Source organism: Bos javanicus, chromosome 11 (genome assembly GCF_032452875.1).
Source record: "Bos javanicus breed banteng chromosome 11, ARS-OSU_banteng_1.0, whole genome shotgun sequence".
NCBI lineage: Eukaryota > Metazoa > Chordata > Mammalia > Artiodactyla > Bovidae > Bos > Bos javanicus.
Window position 1 is genome coordinate 101,412,789 of NC_083878.1, and position 27,963 is coordinate 101,440,751.

At 49.5% G+C, this 27,963-nt stretch overlaps 1 protein-coding gene across 1 annotated transcript; it reads left to right on the forward strand.

Moving 5' to 3' along the window:
- The first annotated feature begins 563 nt into the window (after positions 1-563).
- Positions 564-27,871, forward strand: PRRT1B (proline rich transmembrane protein 1B). Its single transcript, XM_061433925.1, has 4 exons — positions 564-640; positions 23,672-24,135; positions 24,809-24,952; positions 26,270-27,871. The coding sequence occupies exons 1-4, from the start codon at positions 631-633 to the stop codon at positions 26,417-26,419; spliced, it is 768 nt and encodes a 255-aa protein (XP_061289909.1). The 5' UTR covers positions 564-630; the 3' UTR covers positions 26,420-27,871.
- Positions 27,872-27,963: the final 92 nt, after the last annotated feature.

Consider the following 27,963-nt stretch of genomic DNA (forward strand, 5'->3'; position numbering starts at 1 on the left):
CCTCTTCTTCCTTGGTCCCAGGGATCTCTCTTCCCATCTTGGGAGCTCAGCTATGAATTGAAATTGCTGTCTGGCTTGTGGGTGTAGTTTATCTAGCATTTCTGGATGTTGGAGTAGACCTGCTTTGAATTCTCCAATCTGGCAAGTCTCAGGGAACAGAAGTGTCACACACATTGTTTTAAACCCCAGAAGATTTCATATGAAAATCTACACTGCTGGCTTCCCTTGCTGGGAGACACAGAAGGGGAGACTGGGCACTCTTCGGATCCACAAGGCCCTTGTTGGCCACCAATGCATCCAGCTGGGCTCTCCGGCCGGCGGGTCTCCCGCACTCCTTCACCGCCGTCCCCCTCCGCCCGTTCCTAGCTGGGCCTGGGCTGCGCCCCTCCGACTCGGCCCCCTTCCTCGGGGCCGACCGGGCGCGGGTCTGGCGGAGGCGGCCAGGCCACACGGGTTCGGGCCCCAGCGGCCCGGGCGCGCGAGGAGCCACCTGTTGACCCAGCCGCGAGCAGTCCTGCGGTCAATGATTAACCGGCCGCGCAGCGCGCACCAGGAAACCCGAGCTGTCCGCGAGAGCGGAGCCGGGCCCGACGGCGGCGGCGGGAGGCGTGCAGCCTGGCTGGTCGCGCCATGGACGCAGGTAAGGGCGGTGGGCACGGTGCGCGCTCCCACCCCGGCCCGGCTCCCGGGGAAGGCGGGGGCGACCCCCACCCCGGGCCCCGAGGCTGGCTCCGCGGGGTCCCAACCTAGCCCTGCCCTGGGACGCCTCTCCCTGCCGCCCGGGACTGGGGGAACCGGCGGCTGCCGCGGGAAGTTTCGGGGACCTTGGCTGTGCCCCCGTCTGCAGGGTAGGCGCCCCCGCGGGAGAGCTGGTGGGGGGCGACCCTCAGCTCGGCCCCCGGGCGGGCAGCAGGTGCCCCTGCAGTGGCGATCTGGGGGGCCGTGTCCCCCGCACCCCACGCCCGGTCCTTTCTCTAGTAACTTTCTTCGCCCCTCTGGTCAGGCTGAAGTCCTTGGAGCAGGGGAGGGGCGACCCTGGCGGGGTTGGGGGGCAGAGATGGGGAGAGCCCCCGCAGACTGAAACAGGGACCGAGGGAAGTGGGACGGGGGCGCGAGGTAGAGAGCTGGACGGACTGGGTAGGGGGCGCGGGAAGGCCCCGCAACTTTGGCGTCCGCGGCGCAGCCAGCACTGGGGGCGGGGGGCGCGCTGATCCGAGAATCCCCTGGCCCCAGCCCTAACCTCGGGCGGGCCAGGGGCTGCTGGTGACGGCGGGGGGACCGGAGCCGCGGACGGTGCGGTCTGCCTAACAACCCCCGCCTCCACCACCAACCTGGGGTGGGGGCGCCCCTAGGTCTCTTCTGCAAGGGTCTCCCAGGGGGTTGCTGCTGCCAAGAGGGACCGGGCCCCGCCTGGCTTTATCTGCCGCCGCCACCCCAGACCTCCAGGAAGCGCCCCCTCTTCCCCACCCTCGAGTACCTCCCACCCGGCTCCCGGCCCCCCTTTTCCGGCTGGAATGTCCCGGCGAGGCTCAGGTGTCAAGAACTCGAGAACCCGAGGCCGCGGCGCGGCAGCCCGGCCAGCAAATGTATTTACTCTGCGGCCCTATCTCCGCGCCATCGGGCCAGGTATTTGTCCAGGCCGCCCGGGACAGCTGCGGTTTTTGTTATGATAACTGGGGCAGGGGCTGGCGTCTCCGCGGGGCGCTCGGTGCCCGAACTAGGGGGAGGGTGGGGAGGTTCAGGTTACAGCTGTGAACCTCAGCGAATAAGGCCCACCTGGGGCTCCCCTGGGACACTCCTGTAGGAGGCTCTCAAAACAGAGCCTGGCCATGTGTCCACTAGTGTTATCTTTAAAGGATCCTTTTACTTTTCTTGTCCCCATTTACATGTGAGGGAAGGGAGGATGGGGAGTTTAAATCTCTTAAATTCGCACAGATGACAAAGCTGGCTCTGTTTTTTTTTTTTTTTTTAAGATAACTGAGACACTCAGCTTTAAAAGAAGTTTTTTGGCTGCGCTGGGTCTTCCTCGTGCTGGGGCTTTTCTTGCAGGCGCCTGGGCTGTCTTGTGGCTGGGGGAGGAGGGGTGCTATGTCTTTCTAGTTGTGGGGTGCCAGCTCTCTCTAGCTGTGGTGGCAGGCTCAGTTAGTTGCCCCGCGGTGGCATGCGGGATCTAGTTCCCTGACCAGGGATTGAACGCGCAAGCCCTGCATTGCAAGGCAGATTCTTAACCACTGCTGGCTCAGGGTCACTGCAGACATAATTATTCTCAGGGCCTGGCACCTGATAAATGCTTCAAAACAGTAGCTGCTCACTTGAACATCTTCGTGGCAAAGCTTCATCTACTTAGCAGCCGTACAGGCACCTAACCTTGCTGAAATGATGGTGTTTTGGTAGGATTTGTTGTACAGAATTGTATTTTTTCTGAAGTATGGTCGATTTCCCGCGTTGTGTTAGTTTCGGGTGTGATTCAGGTATATATCCACTCTTTTTCAGATCCGTTTCCATTACAGTTTATTACAAGATACTGACTCTAGTTCCCTGTTATAGGTCCTTGTTGTTTATCTGTTTTATATATTAGGAGTTCGTGTGTTAATCCCAAACTCCTAATTTATCCCTACCCCCCAATTCCCCTTTGGTAACCATAAGTCTGTGAGTCCATTTCTGTTTGTTGTCTGTTTTTGTAAGTAAGTCCATTTGTATCATTTCTTAGATTCCACATGTAACTGATATATGATATTCGTCTCTGTCTGACTTACCCACTGAGTATGATCATCTCTCCATCCATCCCGAATTGTATTTCTGAGCCTAGAACACTAGTCCACTGGAGTTGCCCAATGACAATGTGTGGGACTGAATGTCTGGCTGGCTAGGTGCCTCCACCTGGGTGCGTATTCAGAGGGTGATCTGGGGGCTTTGTGTACCAGCGGAGGTGGGTTTTGGCTGAGAGCTTCCTAACTCATCTCCCCACAGTGGCCCTTTTGTTGCTGTTGCCTTGATTATTTAAAACCTGCAGCCCTGGGTGGCTGGGTGGGTGAGGTTGGGAGCTGCCCTGGTGCCTCCCCCAGGAATATTTAGGCTAGCCCAGCCCTCCAACAGATCAACAACCCTGAAGCGCCCCCTCGCACCCCCAGATCCTTCTGGAAGAGCCCAGCTCTCTGGGTCAAGCTTAGAAGTCACAGGTCTTGCTGATGTTGTGTGACCTCATTTCTCAATGGTTTTCATTTCCCCTGCCTCTTGCACATTCCTCAGACTGGCCAGAACACCCTTCCAGTTTCTTCCAGCCGCTTCCTAACCTCAGATCACGGACCCGTCTTAGCTGAGGGTCCAAGCACTGTACAGCCACACACTCATCTCATTCCCACGATGACCCCGAGAGGTGGTGGTGTCCCCATTTTAAGGATGAGGAAACCGAGGAGGCCCTGGGTGGGGAAGCAGCCCAGGCAGTCTGGCTGCTGAGCCCGAGCTCCTGGTTGTGACCAAGACCCTCATCCCAGGGACCTCCCTGGCGGTCCAGTGGTTAGGACTCAGCATTTTCACGGCTGGGGCCTGGGTTCAATCCCTGGCCGGGGAACTGAGATCCTGTAAGTTGAGTGGCACCGTTGGGGGAAAAAAAAGACCCTCATCCCATATCCACCAGTCCAGCTCTGCCCCGGGCACTGAGGGAGGAGGGAAAAGAGGCGTGTGTGATTCACCCTGCCGTTCTTGCCAGCTCATTTCCCCTCCTCCCCTCCGGATGGGGTTGGGCTGGGTGCACCCCACTGCACCCACCAGTCCCCCCACTTGTCTGTATCCATCTGGCGCTCTACCTCCCTTCTGGCCCGGCCACTGTGGCCTCTCCCTTTATTCAGCCTCTGCCTGCCCCCCACTCTCCTGCCCACATCCCGGTCCTTCCTGCTCCCAGAGGAAACCTTCTGTATCAGTGATCAGTTGGCTTTTGTTGCGGAACAAACCAGCTCAGAACTTAGTGGTCTAATACAGCAGGCATGTGTTGTCAGGATCGTGTGGGTCTGCAGCGTGGGGCCGACTCCCTGGGGCTGCGTGGTCTGGGGACTGGCAAGGCATTGCCTGTGGGTGCCCCCATTCTCCTCCTTGGGGCCGGTCCAGTGGGTGGCAGAAGGATTCCCAGCGGCGAGAGAGAGCAAGCCCCAGTGTGCAAGTGTTCAAAAGCATGTTTTTTTCTTTAAAGAATGTCATCACTTTATTTGCGGTATAATTGAAGTACACCAAGCTGCCTCTATTTAAAATGTGCGTTTTGATCAGTTTTGACATATTGTGCATCTCTCTTCAGCAATCAGTACATCAAAATAACAATCTTCTTTTTTTTTTTTAATATTTATTTATTTAACTGTACCAGGTCTTCACTGTGGCATGTGGGGTCTAGTTCCCTGACCAGGAATCGAACCTGCACACTCTGCATTGGGAGTTCAGAGTTTTAACCATTAGACCATAAGTCCCAAAATAACAGTCTTTACCCCCAAAAGTTTCCTTGTGCCCCTGGTAATCCCTTCCTGTGGCTATGGGTGGCTTTCTGTCCATCTCAATGGCACATTATTCTAGGATTTTATATACATGGGATCATATAGCCTGGACACTCTTCAACTGGCTGCCTGTCCATGGCTTAATGATTTAGCGATCCATCCACATGGGCTTCTGTGCATATCCAGAGTTCATTCCTTTTTACTGCTGAGGAGTTGTAACTATTAAACAAATTACAGGTGGTCCCCAACTACAAATTACAGATGGTTCAGTGGTCTGGTTTCCGACTTGACAGTCGTGTGAAGGTGACGTGCATTTGGTAGAAACCGGACTTTGCGTTTTGAGTTCTGGTCGCCGCCGCCCTGGCAGCCTGCAGTCTGCTTCCATCACAACGCTGGCGGCAGCAGGGCCATGGCGCCCCATCACCCACTGAACCACGAGGGTACATTGCAGCCATTCTGTACCCACTCAGCCATTCTATTTTTCACTTTCATTCCAGTGTTCAGTGACAGGAGATACTCAAGCACTTGATTGTCAAATAGGCTTTGTGTTGGACAGTTTTGCCCAACTGTAGGCTGTTGTAAGTGTTCTGAGCAGATTTAAAGCAGGCTGGTCTAAGACTATGATGTTCTGGAGGTCAGTGTACTAAATACATTTTTTTTTCCCCCAACTGCATGGCTTGTGGGATCTTAGTTCCTCGACCAGGGATAGGACCCATATCCTTGGGAGTGAAAGTGCAGAATTCGAATCACTGGACCACCAGGGAATTTCCCTAAATGCATTTTAACTTAACAATATTTTCAACTTTTGATGGGTTTGCTGCTGCTGCTAAGTCGCTTCAGTCGTGTCTTTGATGGGTTTTTCAGGGTACAAACCCCATTGTGAGTCAAGGAAGATCTGTACTCTCAACACTTGGGTGTTTTTTTTTTAATATAATTTTATTGTGTGTTTGTTTATTTTTTGGCTTCATGGGGTCATCTTGCAGGAGGGCTTTTCCCTAGTTGCAGAGAGCAAGGGCTGCTCTTCACTGCGGTGGACAGGCTTCTCATTGCAGTGCCTTCCGTTGCCGAGCAGCGGCTCTAGGGTGTGTGGGCTTCAGGAGTGGTGGCACCCCGGCTCTGAGCACAGACTGGCTCAGTAGTCATGGTGCACAGGCGGCACGTGGCATCTTCCCAGACAAGGGATTGAACCCGTGTCCTCTGCATTGGCAGGTGGATTCCTCTCCACTGTGCCACCAGGGAAGTGCCCAGCACTTAAAGAAGCCACATTTTAAAGAACCCATATTTATTACTGTGCAGTCTGGGGTGGCTGGGTGGGGTGCCTGTGTCTTGAGTGTCTCCTGAGGTTGTAGTCAAGTCATCAGCTAGGATACAGTAACCCCAAGACTCAGCAGAGGCTGAAGCACTGCCTGCAAACTCACTGACCTGGTTGTCCTCAAATTTTGGTGCCTCATGGGTGGTTGGCTGTTGGACGAGGGCCTCAGCATCCTGCCATGTCACGTGGGCCTCTCTATCACGGCTCATTTCCTTCTGGAGTCACCAGAGACACATGGCAACTGAGAAGAAGGCAGGAACTTTTTAAAACCTAATCTCAGAAGCAGCCGCACATCTGCTGCCTTAGTCTCTTCACTGGAAGTCATGCAGGGGCTTCCCCGGGTGGCGCTAGTGGTAAAGAACCCACCTGCCCCTGCAGGAGACGGGAGAGAGGGCGGGTTCGATCCCTGGGTCCGGAAGAGCCCTTGGAGAAGGAAATGGCAACCCACTCCAGGATTCTTGCCTGGAGAATCCCCATGGACAGAGGAGCCTGGTGGGCTACAGTCCATGGGGTCGAAAAGAGTCGGACACGACCGAAGGGACTGAGCATGCATTCGGGAACTTCCGTGATGGTCCAGTGGTGAAGAGTCTGCCTTGCAACGTGGGAGACACGGGTTTGATCCCTGGTGGGGAAACTAAGCTCTCACACGCGACTCCTGAGCCTGCGTGCTCTGGAGCCAGTGCACCGCAGAGCTGTGAGCCCCAACAGAAGAGCTCCCACGAGGCGACTGTGACCCAGTGCAGCAGATAAATACATCAGTGTGTGTGTGTGTGTGTGTGTGTGTGTATATTTTAAGTCACTCAGTGTGGTGGACACTCAAGGGGAGAGAATTATGTGTTGGGGGTCAGGGCTCATAGAGGGTGCCTCCTGCAGACATAGTCCAGCGTATGGACACGGCACAATTGCTTTATCCATTCAACGGCTGTGGGCTCTTGGTTGTTTCCAGTTTGGGTCTATTGCAAACAGAGTTTTCTGTAAACATTTGTGTGGTCATGCGTTGTTTGTATTTCTCGAGTAAATGCCTAGGAGTGGAATAGCTGAATCTTGATGGCGTATGTAAGTTCAACTTTTTAAGAAATTGTCAAACTATTTCCCAAAGTGGTTGTTACTGTTTTATTTTCCTATTTGCAGTGTTTGAAAGTTTCCATTGCTCTACATATTTGCTACAGCTTGCTAAGGTCAAGTTGGTTGGTTCTGTTTTTTTAATTTTAGCTATCCTAATGGGTGGTGATAGCTCGTGGCTTTAGTTGGCATTTCTAATTTTTAAAATAATTTTACTTATTTGGCTGTGCTGGGTCTTCTTTGCTGCGGGGGCTTTCCCTAGTTGTGACGAGCGGAGGCTACTCTCTGGTCATGGTGTGCGGGCTTCTCATTGCGGTGGCTTCTCGTCGCAGAGCACAGGCTCTAGGGCGCTCAGATGTCAGTATTTGTGGCTCGTGGGCTCAGCAGTTGCAGCTCCCAGGCTCTGAAGCACAGACTCAATAGTTGTAGCTTAGTTGCTCCATGGCATTTGGGATCTTCCTAGATCAGGGATTGAACCTTTGTGTCCTGTGTTCTTAACCAGTGAGCCACCAGGCAAAGCTGGCATTTCTAATTTTGATGGCATTTCTGATGACTAAGGACGTGGAGCATCTTTTATGTGCTTACTGGGCATTTGAATGTCTGCTTGGAAGTGTTTACAAGTATTTTGTCCACTTTCTTATCGGGATATTTGTCTTATTATTGAGTTTGAGTTTTATACAGCATTGATAGAACCCTTTGTCTGATAGATGTGATACATTTTCTTCCACTCGATGACTTGTCTTTGTAATTCTTTAGTTCAGTCGCTCAGTCGTGTCCGACTCTTTGTGACCCCATGGACTGCAGCATGCCAGGCCTCCCTGTCCATCACCAGCTCCTGGAGGTCACTCAAACTATGTCCATTGAATCGGTGATGCCATCCAACCATCTCATCCTCTGTTGTCCCCTTCTCCTCCCACCTTCCATCTTTCCCAGCGTCAGGGTCTTTTCAAATGAGTCAGCTCTTCGCATCAGGTGGCCAGAGCACTGGAGTTCTTAGTAATGTCTTTTAAAAAAATATTTATTTGGCTTCGTTTGGTCTTGGTTGGGGCCTGCGGGATCTTGTGCCGTGGCACCCGGACTTTCTAGCTGCGGTGCGTGGGCTTCGTTGCTCTGTGGCTCGTGGGATCTTAGTTCCCCCACCAGGGATGGAATCTGTATCCCCCGCGTTGCAGGGCGGATTCTTAACCATTGGACCCCCGGGGACATCTCTGCATCTCACACCTTGATGTGTTCTTTCTTCGTGGTCGCCCAGTTCAAACTTTTCTGTTTGCCTCGTGACTTTATTTTTGGTCCATGAATTCTTTAAGGTGTATTATTTAATTTTCAGATAGTTGATGTTTTCCTAGATACATCATTAGTATTGGTTTCTAATTCTCCTGTGGTCAGTTGGGATGCAGTTGGGATGATTTCAGTTCCTTTAACGTTGGTTTGCTTTATGGCCCAGTATGTGGTCTGTCTTGGTAAATATACGTTGTGTTCTTGAGAAGAATGGTATCTGCAGTTGCTGGGTACAGTATTCTATAAACATCTGCTGGATCAAGATGCTTCGTAGTATTGTTCAGATTGTCCGTGTGCTTACTGATGGTTTGTCTGGTTCTGTCAACTGGTGGATGAAGGTATTAACATCTTCTGTAGCTGTACATCTTGCGTGTTTCTCTCTAACTCTACCAACTTCTGTTTCGTGTAAATTGAAGCTCTGCTATTAGGTACATGTGCATTTATAATTGTTAACGTCCTCCTGGTAAATTATTCTTTTTATTATTAGTGTTTCTCTTTATTGCTGGTAATACGGTTTTTGTTTGTTTGTTTTGGCCACACCTTGCAGCTTGTGAGATTTAACCAGGGATTGAACCCAGGCGCATGGCAGTGAAAACACCGAGTCCTAACCATGGGACCACCAGAGAGCTACCTGGTGGTGGTCTTAGTCTGTTTAATGTGATCAAAAGAGCCCATTCCAGCCTTTGTTGCTGAGTTTGTGTGGCCTATCTTTTCCTACCCATTTATCACTTCTGAGTATTTTAAGTGTTGTCTCTTGTCATTTGCTTTGTAGGTCTTGGTTTTTATGTTATGTCAATCTCCGATTTTTAATCGGAAAGTTGAGATCAGCATTTATTGTAATTATTGATATGTTTTTAAATTATTGATATAATGTGTGTTAGTTGCTCAGTTGTGCCCAACTCTTTGAGACCCCGTGGACTGTAGCCCCCCAGGCTCCTCTGTCTGTGGAATTGTCCAGGCCAAAATACTGGAGTGGGTTGCCATTCCCTTCTCCAGGGGATCTTCCTGACCCAGGGATCAAACTCAGGTCTCCGGCACTGCAGGCATTGCAGGCGGAGTCTTCACCTGCTGAGCCAGCAGGGGAGCCCACTGATACGATATTTAAGCCACTTTTATTGTTTTCACTTTGTCGCCTCTGCTTTGTTCCTCTGGTTTCTACCCCCTTCACTCCTGTGCTGTGCCCGCTTCCCAGCTTTGTGGGTATTCATTTGAATATTTTCTAGTATTCCATTGTAATTTATCTCTTGGTGTTTTTGCTGCATAGTTTCTGGTTATCTTTTTTAGTGGTTGTGCTGTTCCAACCAGGGTTCTTGGCCTCCTTCGTCAGTGAACTCGATCAGAGGTCAGACACAAAATTCAGGCAAGGCTTTATTGAGGGCCCTGCTGCAGCGGGGCTGGGGGATTGAGAGCGAGTAACAGGTTCCCTTGCTTCCTCACTTGCTGAAGAGGTGGACCAAGCTGCTTCCTTATATGGGGTGAGGGTAGGGGTGTCCAGGGTCCGGCTGGAGGGGTGGCTTAGGTGGCTTGCCTACTCCTTGGGAGGTTGTGTGTGCAGAGGGCATGCACAGGACCATGCATTTGTTCCCAACCCTGTTCCCCAGGCTCTTGGAAACTGGCAGTTGGGTTGTTTGTTTGTTTTTAATCTCTTTGTATCTTTTTGTCCACAGTGTGCCCTAACTGCACATGCGTGCTGTTATTTTTAGTCCCATATGGACTCTTTGTATTTTGTGGTTGGAGGAGAGGTGTGTCCAGGTGCAAGCACTGAAGCAAAGGGTCCCAGGCTCCAGGCCTGTCTCAGGTCTAAGGATTAAAATACATACCTAACTTCTCACAGTCTCCTTAGAATTAGTATTGTATCACTGTCAGTAAGGTGTAGAATCTTGTAAATTTATAGATCTCTTTACCTTCATCCCCATGCATTAAGCTTTTATAACTTTAGTAAGTGTTATAGTTTTCACATGTACATGTTGCAAACTCATCATAATATGTTATAATTTTGGCTTTCAACAGTCATACATTAGAGGATTTAAGAGGAAAAAATTATCTTTTATATTCACCCCAATTATTATACGTCTATAGTTCTTCCTTTATTTCTCAAGTTCCAAGTTCACCTCTGGTATTATTTCTTTTCAACCCAAAGAACTTTTTTTAACCTCTCTTACGGAAAGGCTCTGGTAAGGAATCCTGAGTTTTCTTCCATCTGAGAATGCCTTACTTGCATAGGCAGAACTCTAAAGATGGTGCCTGTGTTTCCCTTCCCTAGCTATTCTGCCAAACACCAGTGCAGGTGCTGCTGTGAAGGGATTTTTACAGACGGAATTCAAGTCCCAAGTCAGTTGATCTTAAAGTACAGATTTTTCTGGATGGGTCTGACCCAGTCAAATGAGCCCTTTAAATGCAGAGATCTCTACCCAGTAGCAGAAGGGAAGACAGGGAGTTTTGAAGCATGAGAAGGATCTGATGTGCATTCCTGGCTTTAAAGATCGAGATGGTCATCTGGGAAGGGTGGTGAGCAGCCTGCAGGAACAGAGCCTCAGAGCTAGAATTTGCCAACAACCCAAATGAACTTGGAGGTAGATTCTTCCTTCGAGGCCCATTCCACTTAACACCTGGATGAAGACCCTGAGTTGAGTCAGCCGGCACTTCTGACCTGCGGAACTATTAGCCAGGACATGAGTGTTTGGTGGTCTTTCCCGATTTAAAAAAGCTGTAAAATGCACATATCATAAAATGTACCATCTTAACAATTTTTCAGTGTACAGTTCAGTGGTACTGAATGCATTTACATTGTTGTGTAACCATCACCACCATCCACCTCCGTATTTTCTTTCATCTTTCCAAACTGAAACTCTGTCCCCATTAAATAGTAACTCTCCTCACCCCTCTTCCCCAGTTCCTGGTAACCACCATCCCCCTTTCTGAGTCTGGTCAGAAAACTAAGATCATGGCATCTGGTCCCATCACTTCATGGGAAATAGATGGGGAAACAGTGTCAAACTTTATTTTTTGGGGCTCCAAAATCACTGCAGATGGTGACTGCAGCCATGAAATTAAAAGACGCTTACTCTTTGGAAGGAAAGTTATGACCAACCTAGATAGCATATTCAAAAGCAGAGACATTACTTTGCCAACAAAGGTCCGTCTAGTCAAGGCTATGGTTTTTCCAGTGGTCATGTATGGATGTGAGAGTTGGACTGTGAGGAAAGCTGAGCGCCAAAGAATTGATGCTTTTGAGCTGTGGTGTTGGAGAAGACTCTTGAGAGTCCCTTGGACTGCAAGGAGATCCAACCAGTCCATTCTGAAGGAGATCAGTCCTGGATGTTCTTTGGAAGGAATGATGCTAAAGCTGAAACTCCAGTACTGTGGCCACCTCATGCGAAGAGTTGACTCATTGGAAAAGACTCTGATGCTGGGAGGGATTGGGGGCAGGAGGAGAAGGGGATGACAGAGGATGAGATGGCTGGATGGCATCACTGACTCGATGGACATGAGTTTGGGTGAACTCCAGGAGTTGGTGATGGACAGGGAGGCCTGGCGTGCTGCGATTCATGGGGTCGCAAAGAGTCGGACACGAATGAGCGACTGAACGGAACTGAAGGGCCTCAGACAGTGGAGTCTTTTTGTGACTGGCTTATTTTACTTGGAATAATGTCCTTAAGTCTCTTCCGTGTTGTCAGAATTTCCTTCCTTTTAAAGGCTGATGATACGCAGTTGTGGGGATAAGCCTCGCTTTGCCCATTCGTCGGTCAGTAGACCCTTGGGCTCTGCCTTTCAGTCTCCTGACCGGTGCTGCTGTGAGCGTGGGTGCGTAAGCATCTCTCCCCTGCTCTCAGTTCTTCTGGATGTGTCCCCAGAAGTGGAATTATTGGCTCCTGTGGAAATTACTTATTTTCTTTTTGGTTGCATTGCGTGGCTTGTGGGATCTTAGTTTCCCAACCAGGGATTGGACCAGGGTCACAGCAGTGAAAAGTGCCAAGTCCCAACGACTGGACCACCAGGGAATTCTCTGGAAATGTGTACTTTTTTGAGGAATTGGTTTGTTTTCCACAGTGTCTGCACCATTTTACATTCCCACTAACAGTGCACAAGGGTTCCAGTTTCTCTACATCCTCGCCTCTGGGTTTTTGTTTTTTACAAAAGTAGTCATTATCACAGCTGTGAGGTGGATGGGCGTTGTATGCCACTGCGTTTACGATAATTTGTTGTACAGCAGTAGAAGAGGCACATGTGCCTCCATCCTGAAGGACTTTTCCTTTAGATGTTGATTTCTGGGTTGCAAGTTTTCTCCATCAGCTGTTTAAGATGCTGATCCTCAGCTGTCTCTTGACTGTCTATGGAATTCAAATTGCTGTTCCCCTGTGTGTGTGTGTGTGTGTGTGTATATATATAATGGGTCATTTTTCGCCGCCAGTTTTCAAGGCTTTGATGTTAAATCTTTTGGTTTTGAGAGTTTGGTGGTGTTTTGGCTGCGCTGTGTGGCATACGGGGATCTTTAGTTCCCTGACCAGGGATCAGACCCGCAGTGCCTGTAGTGGAAGCTCAGAGCCCTGCCCGCTAGACCGCCAGGGAGGTCCCCGAGAAGTGTTCTGATGCTGTGTCTGCGGAGTTTTCTCCCACAGAGTGCCTGTTGTGGATATTTAGAGTTTGATGAATTTGTGTTGTGTAGGTAGTTAGCCATTATTACTGCAAATGTATTTTTCCCAAAATCTGTCCTGGGACTTGACAAGGAGTTAAGACCTTTTCCTGTTACCATAGGCCCCTGAAGCTCTATTCTTTTTTCCCTTAATCTCTGTCTGTAGGATTGGTGCTTCTTCAAACTCACTATTTTTTTCCCTGTCACCTCCATTTTAATATTGACGTCAGTGAATTAAAAAAAATTCAGATATTATGTGTTGAAAATTTCTTGTTCCTTTTTTTAAATCCATGTCAAACTTTCTAATTATTTATTGAGAATGTTTTTCAAGTGTGTTTATCTTTGCTCATGGAGTTTGTTATAACAGTTGCCTTTTCTGATAATTCCAACATCTCGGGTAGACATATGTTGATTGTCTTTTCCCTTGAGGACTGGTCACATTTGCCTCATTCTTGGTATGGCGAATGATTTTTGGATTGGGTCCTGCACACTGCACATATTATGTTGTATAAATTCTCAGTCCTAAAGGAAATCAACCCTGAGTATTCATTGAAGAACTGACGTTGAAGCTCCAATATTTTGGTCACCTCATGGGAAGAGCCAACTCATTGGAAGAGACCCTTCAATCTGGGAAAGATGGACAGCAGGGGGTGAGATGGTTGGAGGGTGCCACCGACTCAGTGGACATTAGTTTGAGCAAACTCTGGGAGATGATGAAGGACAGGGAAGCCTGGAGTGCTGCGGTCCATGGGGTTGCAAAGAGTCAGACACAACTTAGCAACTGAGCAACAATAAACCCTAAGTCCTGTTATAGTTCCCTGGAAAGTCTGGAGTTATTTTATTTGATGAAGCAATCAACCTAGGTAGTTTCAGATCGCTAGTTGGTGTACCTTCTATAAGTAGCATTTCCAATCTTGGTCCAGGTTTCTGGGTTTTTTATTTGAGGTGCAATTGGCATTACATTACCGTAGTATCAGGCGTACAATGTAAGGATTCGATATCTGTATACCGTGTATAATGATCACCATAGGAAGAAAATTGTTTTCTTGTGATGAGAACTTTTAAGAATCAGTCCCCTAGCTACTTTCAAATATGTTGTTGGTTCCGTTGCTAAGTCATGTCTGACTCTGATCCCATGGACTGCAGTACCCCAGGCTTCCCTGTCCTTCACTGTCTCCCAGAGTTTGCTAAAGCTTGGGTCCATTGAGTCCATGATGCCATTCAACTGTCTCATTCTCTGTCGCCCCTTTCTCCTGCCCTCAATCTTTTCGAGCATCAGGGTCTTTTCCAATGAAAGAGACAGCTCTTTGTATCAGGCGGCCAAAGTATTTGGCGTTTCAGCTTGAGCGTCAGTGCTTCCAATGAATATTCAGGGTTGATTTCCTTTAGGATGGACTGGTTTGATCTCCTTGCTGTCCAAGGGACTCTCGAGAGTCTTCTCCAGCATCATATTTCAAAAGCATCAATTCTTTGGTGCTCTGCCTTCTTTATGGTCCAGCTCTCACATTCATACATGACTACTGGAAAAACCATGGCTTTGACTATCCAGACCTTTGTGGGCAAAGCAACATCTCTGCTTTTTAATACGCTAAGTTTGTCATAGCTTCTTTTCCAAGGAGTGAGTGTCTTTTAATTTCATGGCTGCAGTCACCGTCCACCGTGATTTTGAAGCCCAAGAAAATAAAGTCTGTCACTGTTTCAATTTTTTCCTCATCTATTTGCCATGAACTGATGGGACCAGATGGCATGATCTTAGTTTTTTGAATGTTGAGTTTTAAGCCAGCTTTTCCACTCTTTTCTTTCACCCTCCTTAAGAGGCTCTTTAGTTCTTCTTTGCTTTCAGCCATAAGGGTAGTATCATCTGCATATATGAGGTTGTTGATATTTCTCCCGGCAATCTTGATTCCAGCTTGTGCTTCATCCTGCCTGGCATTTCTCATGATGTACTCTGCATATGTAAGTTAAATTAGCAGGGTGACAGTATATAGCCTTGACATACACCTTTCCCAATTTTGAACCAGTCTATTATTCCATGTCCGGTTCTAACTGTTGCTTCTTGACCTGCATACAGGTTTCTCAGGAAGCAGGTAAGGTGGTCTGGTATTCCCATCTCTTTCAGAATTTTCCACGGTTTATTATGATCCACACAGTCAAAGGCTTTAGCCTAGTCAATGAAGCAGAAGTAGATGTTTTTCTGGAATTCCCTTGCTTTCTCTATGATCCAGTGGATATTGACAATTTGATCTCTGGTTCCTCTGCCTTTTCTAAATCCAAATTATACATCTGGAAGTTCTTGGTTCACGTACTGTTGAAGCCTAGCTTGAAGGATTTTGAGCATTACCTTGCTAGATGTGAAATGAGCTCAATTGTGCAGTACTTTGAATATTCTTTGGCATTTCCCTTCTTTGGGGTTGGAATGAAAACTGACTGTTTGCAGTCTTGTGGCCATTGCTGAGTTCCAAATTTGCTGGCATATTGAGTGCAGCACTTCAACAGCAGCATCTTTTATGATTTGAAATAGCTCAGCTGGAATTCCATCACCCTCACTAAAGCTTCTAAGGCCCACTTGACTTTGCATTCCAGGATGTCTGGCTGTAGGTGAGTGGCCACACCATGGTGGTTATCTGGGTCATGAAGATGTTTTTCGTATAGTCCTTCTGTGTATTCTTGCCACCTCTTCTCTATCTCTTCTGCTTCTGTTAGATCCTTGCCATTTCTGTCCTTTATTGAGCCCATCTTTGTATGAAATGTTCCCTTGGTATCTCCAATTTCCTTGCAAAGACCTCTAGTCTTTCCCATTCTATTGTTTTCTTCTATTTCTTTGCACTGTTCACTTAAGAAGGCTTTCGTATCTCTCCCGGCTATTCTCTGGAACTCTGCATTCAGTTGGGTTTATCTTTCCCTTTCTCCTTTACAGTATTATTGGAGATTCACCACGCTATACACTACATCTCCAGGACTTATTTGTTTTATAACTGAATTTATACCTTTTGACCCCCTCCGCTGACTTTGCTCACCCCCATCCGCATTTCAGACAACCACGGTCTGTTCTCTGTATCCATGAACTCGGGTTTGTTGTTTCCGATTCCACATGTGAGTGAGGTCGTGCACTGTTTCTCTTTCTCTGTCTGACTTACTTCACTTGACATAATACTCTCAAGGTCCGTCCACATTATTGCACATGGGAAGATTTCATTCTTTCTTAGTGGCTGAATAATATTGTAAGTGTGTATAACGTATTTCAAGGCAAGATTTTTGTTAATATGTTTACACACATACACACACACATTTTCTTTATTTGTTCATCCATCAGTGGATACTTAGCTTGTCTTAACTACTGAAAAGAATGCTGCAATGAACATGTTGAATGCATATAGCTTTTTGAGTTAGTGGATTTTTTTTTTTTCCTTCAAAGACCCAGATCGGAATTTCTGAGTCATACAGTGGTTCTTGGCTTCCTTGGTGGCTCAGTCGCTAAAGAGTCTGCCTGCAGTCTGGGAGACCTGGGTTTGATCCCTGGGTTGTGAAGATCCCCTGGAGAAGAGAAAGGCTACCCACTCCAGTATTCTTGCTTGGAGAATCCCATGGACAGAGGAGCCTGGTGGGCTACAGTCCATGGCGTCACAAAGAGTCGGACATGACTGCGTGACTAACTTTTTTTTTTTTTTTACAGTAGTTCTATTTTTAATTTTTTTCAGGACTCTCTATACTGTTTTCCATAGTGGTCACACCAATTTACACTCCCACCAATAGTGCATGCACATGGGTTTTCTTTTTTCTACTTCCTCGCCAACACTTGTTATTTCTCTGCTTTTCGATGACAGCCATTCTAACAGGGGTGAGGTTTGATTGGCATTTCCCTGATCAAGCATCTTTTCAAGGTACCTTCTTGGCCCTCTGTATGTCTTTGGAAAATGTCTGCTCAGATCCTCTGCCCGATTTTTAATTGTAGGTTTATTTTTTGCTATTGAATTATATGTGTTTTTATAAATATACTTTGGATATCAACCCATATAAAATACATGATTTGCAAATATTTTCTCCTGTTCAGTAGGTTGCCAGTTCACTTTGTTGATGGTTTTCCTGGACGTGCAGTGACTTGTGAGTTTGATGTTGTTCCAGCCTGTGTGTTCTGGCTGTAGTTGCGTTTGCTTTTGGCTTCAAGGGGACTTCCCTGGTGGCTCAGATGGTAAAGCGTCTGCCCACAAGGCGGGAGACCCGGGTTCAATCCCTGGGTCAGTAAGGTCTCCTGGAGAAGGAAATGGCAACCCACTCCAGTATTCTTGCCTGGAAAATCCCATGGACAGAGGAGTCTGGTAGGCTATAGTCCATGGGGTCACAAAGAGTCGGACATGACTGAGTGACTTCACTCACTTGGCTTCAAATCTAAAAAACAAAGTCATTGTCAAGACTAATATCAAGAAGCTTACTGCCTGTGTTTTCTTTTGGGAATTTTATGGTTTCAGGTCTTACATTCAAGTCTTTAATGCATTTTGAGTTAAATTTGGGGTACTGTGTTCGTTTATGGGTGTGGTGTAGTGGGCAGAATGTACTGTTGAATCTTGTTTGTCAATATTTCCTGTTGAGGATGTTTGCATTGTGTTTATCAGGGATACAGGTTTGTATTTTTCCTGTGGCATCCTTTTCTGATTTTGGTATCAAGGCAATGTTGGCTTCATAAATGAGTTTGGAAGTGTTTTCTCCTCTCTTAGTTTTTCATATAGTTTGAGGATTGGTATTGATTCTTTGAGTGTTTGGTAGCCATCTGGTCTTAGAGTTCTATTTGTTGCAAGGTTTTTGATTACTGATTCTCCTTAGTTCAGGAAGCAGTCTATTCAGGTTTTTTTCTTTATGATTCAGGGGGTTGAGCTGTGTGTCTAGGAATTTGCTTGTCCTCTGGTTGTCAGATTCGTTGGCGTGTAACCCTTCATGGTCTGCAGGAGCCGCTGGATTGCTGTGGTGTTGGTGGTAAATGTGTCCTCTATCGTTCTTAATTTTATTTAAATCTTCTTTTTTCCCTAGTCTAGCTAAATATTTGTCCATTTTGCTTATCATTTCAAAGAAGCAGCTTTTAGTTTTATTAATATTTTCTATTGTCTTTTTAGTCTCTATTTCTACTCTGATCTTTGTTATTTTCTAACTTCTACTAGCTTTGGGCGTCATTTGTTCTAGTTCCTTGAGGTGTAAATTTAGAATATTTATGAGATTTCTGATGTTGTATAGGCATTTATTTTTATGAGCTTTGCTGCAGCTCAAGTGTTGGTCTGTTCTATCCATTTTCATTTGTCTGAAGGTATTTAAAAATTTTTTTTCTTTTGATTTCTTCTTTGACCCGTTGGTTGCTCAACAGCATGTTGTTTCATCTCTGTGAATCTTCCAGTTTTCTTCCTATAATTGATTTCTTGTTGGAAAAGATGCTTGGTGGGATTTCAATCTTCTGAAGTTTAGAAAGGCTTACTTTGTAGCCTACTATGAACTATCCTGAAGGATGTTCCATATACACTTGATAAGAATATGTATTCTGTTTATTTGGATATACATTCTGGATATGTGTTTTGAGTTTATCTGGTCTAACATGTCCTTTAAGGTTGCTGTTTCCTTATACATTTTTTTAATCTGGGTGATTTATCCATTGACGTAAGGTGGATATCAAGGTTCCCTATTATTGTATTGCTATCAATTTCTTTCTTTAGGTCTGTTGTTATTTGCTTTTATACTTAGGCACTCCTATGTTGTGTTCAAGGCAAATTGGAAGTGGTCAAACAGGAGATGGAAAGAGTGAACGTTGACATTCTAGGAATCAGCTAACTAAAATGGACTGGAATGGGTGAATTTAACTCAGATGACCATTATATCTACTACTGAGGGCAGGAATCCCTTAGAAGAAATGGAGTAGCCATCATGGTCAACAAGAGTCAAAAATGCAGTGCTTGGATGCAATCTCAAAAACGACAGAATGATCTCTGTTCGTTTCCAAGGCAAACCATTCAATATCACAGTAATCCAAGTCTAGGCCCCAACCAGTAATGCTGAAGAAGCTGAAGTTGAATGGTTCTATGAAGACCTACAAGACCTTTTAGAACTAACACCCAAAAAAGATGTCCTTTTCATTATAGGTGACTGGAATGCAAAAGTAGGAAGTCAAGAAACACCTGGAATAACAGGCAAATTTGGCCTTGGAATACGGAATGAAGCAGGGCAAAGACTAATAGAGTTTCGCCAAGAGAACGCACTGGTCATAGCAAACACCCTCTTCCAAAAACACAAGAGAAGACTCTACACATGGACATCACCAGATGGTCAACACCGAAATCAGATTGATTATATTCTTTGCAGCCAAAGATGGAGAAGCTCTATACAGTCAGCAAAAACAAGACCAGGAGCTGACTGTGGCTCAGATCATGAACTCCTTATTGCCAAATTCAGACTGAAATTGAAGAAAGTAGGGAAAACCACTAGACCATTCAGGTATGCCCTAAATCAAATCCCTTATGATTATACAGTGGAAGTGACAAATAGATTTAAGGGCCTAGATCTGATAGATAGAGTGCCTGATGAACTATGGAATGAGGTTCGTGACATTGTACAGGAGACAGGGATCAAGACCATCCCCATGGAAAAGAAATGCAAAAAAGCAAAATGGCTGTCTGGGGAGGCCTTACAAATAGCTGTGAGAAGAAGAGAAGCAAAAAGCAAAGGAGAAAAGGAAAGATATAAGCATCTGAATGCAGAGTTCCAAAGAATAGCAAGGAGAGATAAGAAAGCCTTCCTCAGAGATCGATGCAAAGAAATAGAGGAAAACAACAGAATGGGAAAGACTAGAGATCTCTTCAAGAAAATTAGAGATACCAAGGGAACATTTCATACAAGGATGGGCTCGATAAAGGACAGAAATGGTATGGACCTAACAGAAGCAGAAGATATTAAGAAGAGGTGGCAAGAATACACAGGAGAACTGTACAAAAAAGATCTTCAGGACCCAGATAATCACGATGGTGTGATCACTGACCTAGAGCCAGACATCCTGGAATGTGAAGTCAAGTGGGCCTTAGAAAGCATCACTACGAACAAAGCTAGTGGAAGTGATGGAATTCCAGTGGAGCTATTTCAAATCCTGAAAGATGATGCTGTGAAAGTGCTGCACTCAATATGCCAGCAAATCTGGAAAACTCAGCAGTGGCCACAGGACTGGAAAAGGTCAGTTTTCATTCCAATCCCAACAAAAGGCAATGCCAAAGAATGCTCAAACTACCGCACAATTGGACTCATTTCACACGCTAGTAAAGTAATGCTCAAAATTCTCCAAGACAGGCTTCAGCAATACATGAACCGTAAACTTCCAGATGTTCAAGCTGGATTTAGAAAAGGCAGAGGAACCAGAGATCAAATTGCCAACATCTGCTGGATCATGGAAAAAGTAAGAGAGTTCCAAAAAAACGTCTAGTTCTGCTTTATTGAACATCTAGTTCTGCTTTATTGACTATGCCAAAGCCTTTGACTGTGTGGATCACAATAAACTGTGGAAAATTCTTCAAGAGATGGGAATACCAGACCACCTGACCTGCCTCTTGAGAAACCTATATGCAGGTCAGGAAGCAACAGAATTGGACATGGAACAACAGACTGGTTCCAAATAGGAAAGGGAGTGCGTCAGGGCTGTATATTGTCACCCTGCTTATTTAAGTTATATGCAGAGTACATCATGAGAAATGCTGGGCTGGAAGAAACACAAGCTGGAATCAAGATTGCTGGGAGAAATATCAATAACCTCAGATATGCAGCTGACACCACCCTTATGGTAGAAAGTGAAGAGGAACTAAAAAGCCTCTTGATGAAAGTGAAAGAGGAGAGTGAAAAAGTTGTTTTAAAGCTCAACATTCAGAAAATGAAGATCATGGCATCAGGTCCCATCACTTCATGGGAAATAGATGGGGAAAGAGTGGAAACAGTGTCACACTTTATTTTTTGGGGCTCCCAAATCACTGCAGATGGTGACTGCAGCCATGAAATTAAAGGACGCTTACTCTTTGGAAGGAAAGTTATGACCAACCTAGATAGCATATTCAAAAGCAGAGACATTACTTTGCCAACAAAGGTCCGTCTAGTCAAGGCTATGGTTTTTCCAGTGGTCATGTATGGATGTGAGAGTTGGACTGTGAGGAAAGCTGAGCGCCAAAGAATTGATGCTTTTAAACTGTGGTGTCAGAGAAGACTCTGGATAGTCCTTGGACTGCAAGGAGATCCAACCAGTCCATTCTGAAGGAGATCAGTCCTGGGTGTTCTTTGGAAGGAATGATGCTAAAGCTGAAACTCCAGTACTTTGGCCACCTCATGCGAAGAGTTGACTCATTGGAAAAGACTCTGATGCTGGGAGGGATTGAGGGCAGGAGGAGAAGGGGACGACAGAGGATGAGATGGCTGGATGGCATCACCGACTCGATGGACGTGAGTTTGAGTGATCTCTGGGAGTTGGTGATGGACAGGGAGGCCTGGCATGCTGCAATTCATGGGGTCGCAAAGAGTCGGACACGAATGAGCGACTGAACTGAACTGATGTTGTGTGATATAACGTGTGATATGACAAATGTCATATCTTCTTGTTGGATTTGAGCCCTTTGTCGTTTTGTAATACCTTTTTTGTTTCTTACTACAGTCTTCATTTTATAGTCTCTCTTTGTTATATAAGTGTAGCTACCTCAGGATTTTGGGTTTCTATTCTTTTTTGGTGTGTGTGTGGTCTGCAGACTCACATCTGCAGTGAGTCTCTTATAAACAGAATATCTTGTCTTTTTATCCATTCAGCCACTCCATGTCTTTTGGAAAATTTAAGCAGCAGCAGCAGCAAAGTAATTGCTAGGTATGCACTAATCTGTGATTTTGTTCATTGTTTTCTGGCTGTTTTTCTGGTCCAGTTTTAAAGTCTTCCTTATGCAGGCCTAGGTCTGTACCCTACACATGCATCTTGAGGGTGAGTCTAGGACTGGTGTGGATCCGTTCTAAGATGACTGACTTCCTGGATGTGAGATTTTCAGGAGTAAAGCCAAGGACGTCCTGGGCAAGCTGATATACATTGGTCACCCCAGTTCACACACAGAACTAGGTGACTCAGAACCCCTCCGAAGGTACTTCTCTAGGATTTCCCTACCCTCTCCCTTCTGCAGGGGCCCTCTCCTGGTTCCTTTGGCCAGAATGACAGAGTTTATCGTGGAGTTTTAGCTGCCCGGTCATGTGGTTCTGGGGCTGGAGCTTTGAGCTTTGAAGGAAATGAGAGGGGAAAACAGGCAGTTCACCCCCTTTATAGTCACTTCTGTGTTTTGACTACACTCCATAGTCTGCCTACTTCTGTCCACTTTTCAGGGTCTTCTTTTGTCTAGCATTTTTAGATCAGCAGGAGAGAGAGGCTTTTTAAAACTGGAAAATGTGTAAGATTTACCGTCTGAACCATTTATAAGTGTACAGTTCAGGGGCATTCAGTGCGTTCACGTTATCGGGCAGCCATCATTATCACCTCCCTCCAGAAGGCTTTCATCCTCCCAGATGGAACTGTCCCCACTGATACCCGAACCTCTCATCCCTCCCAGCCCCTGGTAATGTTGAAAGATGCAGGTTTTTAAAGCCAGTGTTTGCAAGATGTTTATTAATGTTCCGTTGGCCAAAGCAAGTCACATGGCCAAGTCCAGCCTGAAGGGGATAGAGAAACAGGAGGGGCGGCCCGGGTGGCCCTGTGGAGTGGAAGCGCGAGCACCTATGTGGGTCTCAGGAGAAGCTGTGAGTGAGACCCTGGCTGCTGGGAGGAGGTGGGTGGGAGCTCTCAGGGGCTCAGTACTCCTGCTGTTGGGATCCCTCCCCTGGGGAATCCTGACCTCTGATTTCACTCACCTGCTGTATGGGCGGTGGGAGTGGGAGGGATGGGGGCGAGGCTGGGGGTGGGAGTGGGATTTCAGCAAGGCTCCCCCACCCTCAGCAGCACTGTGCAGTTATGTCTGTTTTCTTTTTCTCTCTGCCTTCTATAACCCCTAAAGACACTCAGGAAATGAACTTCAAAGCCACACCCTGGGATGCCCACCCAGTTCCGGACCGGGGGTGGCGGGTGGGGTCCTGTCCCAGCCCCCTTCCAGCCTGTGCCTCCAGGACCGGAGGCCTGGAGGGGCTCAGCTGGTCAGGACGCTCTCAGGGGGTGCAGGGGGGTACCTTCAGGACTTGTTGGGACCGGCTGGGCGCCCGCAGTTTATTGAGTGGATGCTGGAGGCCAGGGCCAGGCCTAGAATGCAGCTGAGAGCCCCTCTTCGGGCTGCTGGGTGGGCTTCTCTCCACCCAGTGTTCCTTGGCTGCTCCGTTCCCCTCCCCGACCCCCGTTCACGTCTCTGTACCTTCTCCGTCTCAGTAGGCTCTTGGCCCTTAATGACCTCCTGGCTCTCCCTGGTCCTCGAGTAGCCAGGTCCAGTGACTCCAGAGCGGAGAATCTGATTGGCTCAGCCCATCCTCTCAGACCAGCTCCCATTGGACGGTGTCTCAGCCTATGAGGGGGCTGCCCTGGGCTGAAACATCTGCCTTGGTTCCATCTGCTGGGGCATCAGGGCCCTGCGGGCAGGACCATGTCCCTGCAGGTGCAATCAAGGAGGGGCACGGCCTGCCTTCCATCCCGCTGGCCATCTGTACTGGCTGTGTGGCCGCCAGGAAGGCACGTCCTCTCTCTGAGCCCTGGTTTTCGTGTCCCCTTCTTGCACTTTGGATAGAGCTTCAAGGGTGCAGGGTTGGGGAGGTCTGAGTGCGGGGTTCAGGGCGGTCAGGGTCGGCACGGTCACTGTGACTCTCCTTGGAGGGGCTGTATTCTGGGGTCTGTGAGGAGGACTCCCTCCTGGTCCGACAGCCTTTTGGAGGCTCACTGCCTCTGCTGTTTCTTCCCAGGAGCGGACGCGAAAGGGGGCGGCGGCCCCGCGGTCCCTGAGGACCCTGCGCGCCCCAGGCTCCCGCAGCTCCCGCGCCGCCCGCAGCTCCTGGAGGAGGACCAAATGTCCAGCGAGGAAGCGGCTGCCGCGGACGGAGGGGACGCCGAGGCGCCAGAGGGACCCCCAGGCGACCCCCCGGCCGAGGCGTCCGCGGCGCCCCCAGCCCAGGCCCAGGCCGTGGCCGTGGGCGAGGCCCTGCAGATACCCAAGGCAGTGGCCGGTGGGGTCCCCAACATCGGCTTCGTGGGCGAGCCCCCGCCCTACGCGCCGCCAGACCCCAAGGCTGCGCACCTGCTCTACCCGCCGCCCTTCCCGCCGCCAGTGCTCTTCCCGCCTGCGCCGGCCGCCCCGGCCCTGTACCCACCGCCCGCACCGCTCTTCCCCGCGCCTACTGCGCAGCCGCTCTTCGCGACCTTCCCGGTGGTGAGTTAGCCCGCGGGACCCCCGTCTTCCCCAGCCACCCTTACAGAGCACATGGCTGTGCCCCGTGGGCGCAACAGAAAGGGGCTTCCTCCGCCTAGGGAATGGGCGAGCCTGGGCGGCCTCACAGGAGCCGGGGGTCATTTGAGCTGGGTTCTGCGGGTTGAATAGGAGTGTTCAGGGAGAGGCGAGGAGAGCCCAGCACAGGCGTTGCAGGGTGGCCAAGGCTGGTGCATCCTGGGAGTGAGGGTGGTTGGTCCAACTTATTGAGGAGTAGATAGGAAGAGGTGGGGGTTCCACTGTGAGGGACCCCAGGGCCTTTGGTAGGGGATGAGTTGATATAGATTTTTAGAAAATCCCTGGCTGCCTGTGGAGGAGAGCTTTGAGGTCTCCCCACCCCCTCCCTGCCCCCGTGGGAACAGTGGAGGACATGGAGATCCTGGTGGCTGCAGCCTGTAGGGGCAGAACCCGGAGGATTCCGGGGGCTGCGTGACAGGTCGGGGTGCTTAGTGGGCAGGAATGGGGCCTTGCTCCCCAGGTGGCCTGCAGCCTGGCTGGGTGAGGCTGGGAGGTGGCTGGAGTGACAGCTCCATGGCTGTCGCTGATCATGTCCTCATCCTGGTGTTTGGAGGCTACGGCCCGCTCTCTTACCACACCGTGGCCTCTTCCCCTGTAGTACAACAGCCCCGTGGCAGGCGTGCCAGCCCCGGCCCCGGCGGAACACAGGCCCCTGCCCAAGGACTACATGATGGAATCTGTGCTGGTGACCCTCTTCTGCTGCCTGCTCACAGGGCTTATCGCCATTGTCTACTCCCACGAGGTAGGAGGGCGTGGGCGGGGGTACCCTGGTGCAGCCTCCAGGCCTGCCGTGCCCAGGTCCCCAGTGTTCCTCCCACCCCTGAGAAGGCTGGCAGAATTGGGAGATCAGTGCCCAGTTCTCTGGGGTCCTGGCCCCCTCCTCTGCTGTCTCTTCCCCTTACGACTCAAGATCTGCTCTAGAAGATTCCACTGAAACAGTTCACACTGGGGGTGTGAATGATTCAGGTCCAGGGGACTGCCCATCCCGTGGTGCTTGTGTTTCAACTTAGATTTTTTAAAACATAATTTTATTTAATTTGGGCTCTGGTGGGTCTTTGTTGTTGCAGGGGCTCCTCTTGTTATGGAGCGCCCAGGCTCTAGAGCACAGGCCAGTAGTGTGGCACGTGGGCCCACCTGCTCCATGGCATGTGGGATCTTCCCAGATCGGGATCGAACCCACGTCTTCTGCATTGCAAGGTGGATTCTATACCACGGACCCACCAGGGAAGCAGCAGGGGCTTGTGTTTAATCTGTCCCTCTGCTCGTTTATTCTACCCACCCACCTCTGTCTGTCCTTCCCAGCTACCCGTCTCTCCGTTCACCCGCTACCCACCTTTCCATCCACCATATGTCTAGTCTCCATCTATTCATCCACCCACCCCATTCATCTGTTAACCCGTCTGTCCACTCAGCCATCCGCCTGTCTGTTCATCCACCATCCACCCACCTGCCTTCTTGATAACACCCTTTCCTCTTCCTCCCTCCCCACCATTTCTGACCTTGATTCGGCCCTGGGGACTCGGCATGAGGCTGTCCTGGTAGTAGGAAGGCCCTGGGGCTTCTGCTCAAGGCTGACCTAATGAGAGCCCTGACGTCCCCCGGAGGTCAGGCTTCCCGGTTGTAAGCAAGACGGGACCGGGGCGGGGGGCTGAGTGAGGACCGGGCCCCTCAGGTGCGATTCTAGAGGCTGCTGCCTGTGTCAGTTCTGGCCCCACCACCAGCTGCGGGGCCCTGGGGTGGGTCACTTAACCTCTCTGAGCTGTTTGCTCATCTTCAAAGAGGGGCCAACAATGATACCGAATTCTGGGTTGTTGTGCGGATGGTGAGGGATGGAGCCTGGAGTGCGGATGTGGGTCAGGCCTGCGGCCAGCGCCTGGGAGCTGGCCACCACTGCCTCGATCGCTGCTGCTCCCACGTGAGCCGTGGCCTGGACAAGCCCCCAACCGCCTCGCGGGGTCAGCTGTCCAGTCTGTGCGCTGGGGCCGGGTGGGCTCTGGGGTGTCGCCGGGAGGGAGCACGGGGTCTGGGTCCGCTCACTGCTCCTCTGGTCTCGTTGCAGACCCGCGCAGCCCTCGCCCGGGGGGACCTGGCCCAGGCTCAGGAGGCCTCTCGCAAGGCCCGCTCGCTGGTGCTCTTCAGCCTGCTCTTCGGGGTCTTCGTGTCCACCAGCTGGGTTATCTACGTGGTGGTTGCGCTCTACCTGCCTTGAGGGCTGCTGGCTCCCTCGGGGACTCCAGGTCCTCAGCCAGGCTCCTTCTGTGGACTTGAATTCCCGCCAGCGGCCACCTGTCACCCAGAGGGGACCCAGGCGGGGGGCTGGAAGACGGTGGGCTCTGCAGTCCACGGGACCCCTGTGGCTGGGCCTCGGCGTCCTGGCCTGAGGGGGCCCCAGTGCCCCGGTGGCTCCAGCTGGGGGACAGGGGCCAGTGCCCCCATGCCCAGGCCTTCTCCTGACCTTGAGGGACCAGCGCCCTCCTCTCCTCAGAGCCGCTGGCAAGGACGTTGCCACCTCTGGCCACCCGTGCCTGCAGGGCCAAGCTGCCCGGCTCTCGCCCTCCCTGTGGGAGCTGAGAGGAGCAGCCTCCCCTTTCCTGGGTCGCTCCCGCCCGACCCAGGAGGCAGCCTCTCTCTCTCCTGCTGACCCCTCGCCCCAAAGCCCAGGCCACGACATCCAGTCAGTGGACTTACAGCAACACGCCAGGCAGGGCGTCTCGTGGCTGCTTTGGGGGTGTTGCTGGTCCTGGGGCCTTCGGGGGCTTTGGGGTTCCCCCCTCCTGTCCCTCTGGGATGCTGTTCTCTGCCCATGCTGCCGTGGTGTCTGACTCGTGCACATGGGCTGGAGCAGGGCGGGAATTTCTGTTGGGTCTTCCCTGGCCAAAGGTGACAGGAGAGCAGGGACGTCTACCCGCATGGAGAAGAGGAGGGGACCTCGGCAGAGTCACGAAGGTGGACAGCTCCGGAGGGCTCTCTGAGCGCCCACTGGGTGCCAGTCACTGCCCTGGCACCCGCCAGGACCGGGAGGTGAAGCAGGAGCACATCCCGTCTTGATCCTTGGGATGCTCCCGGAGCCCGGGAGATGCGGATGCAGAAGAGAGGCAGGACACTGCGTGGAGCTTGAGAGGTGGCCTCGTGGTCCAGGCCGCGGGGCTGGCCCAGATTAAGGCTCTCAAACCCTAAAATGCATGATTGTCACGAAAGAGGAGGAAACGGGATTTAGGGGTCCATAGACGCCGGACGGCCACAGCGACTCCTGTCACTAAACTCTCTTAAGTAAAATCAAAATAGAAATCATGCAGCCCAGTGTGCGGCTAGCCTGGAAGCCTACAGGAAACACCTGGGAACCTTGTTAAACTGCGGATCCTCATTCCGTGAGCGGGCCCAAGATCCTGCAGTCCTCATTCCTGCTCCCAGGTGCCGCTGAAGCTGGTAACTGGACCAACTTGATGTGGGTAAAACCGGTAAACCAGGACCAAGCCAAGGGCGCCCCCTAGAGTCTGCGCTCAGCACTGTTGTGAGGTTCTAGCTAATGAAACAAACAGCAAAAAATGAAATTTGTAGTATGAAAACTAGAAGAGAAAAAATGACGCTCTGGCTAGAATATGCAAGAGCCCATGAAAAATTAGAATAAGAGGACTCAGAAAAGTGATTATAATAGTCAGTAGCAATATTCAGTTAAAAGTGGAAAAAATGTAAAATTCCACTCAATAGTGATTGAAAAAACAGTAAAACTTAGGCATAAATTTAACAGGAAAA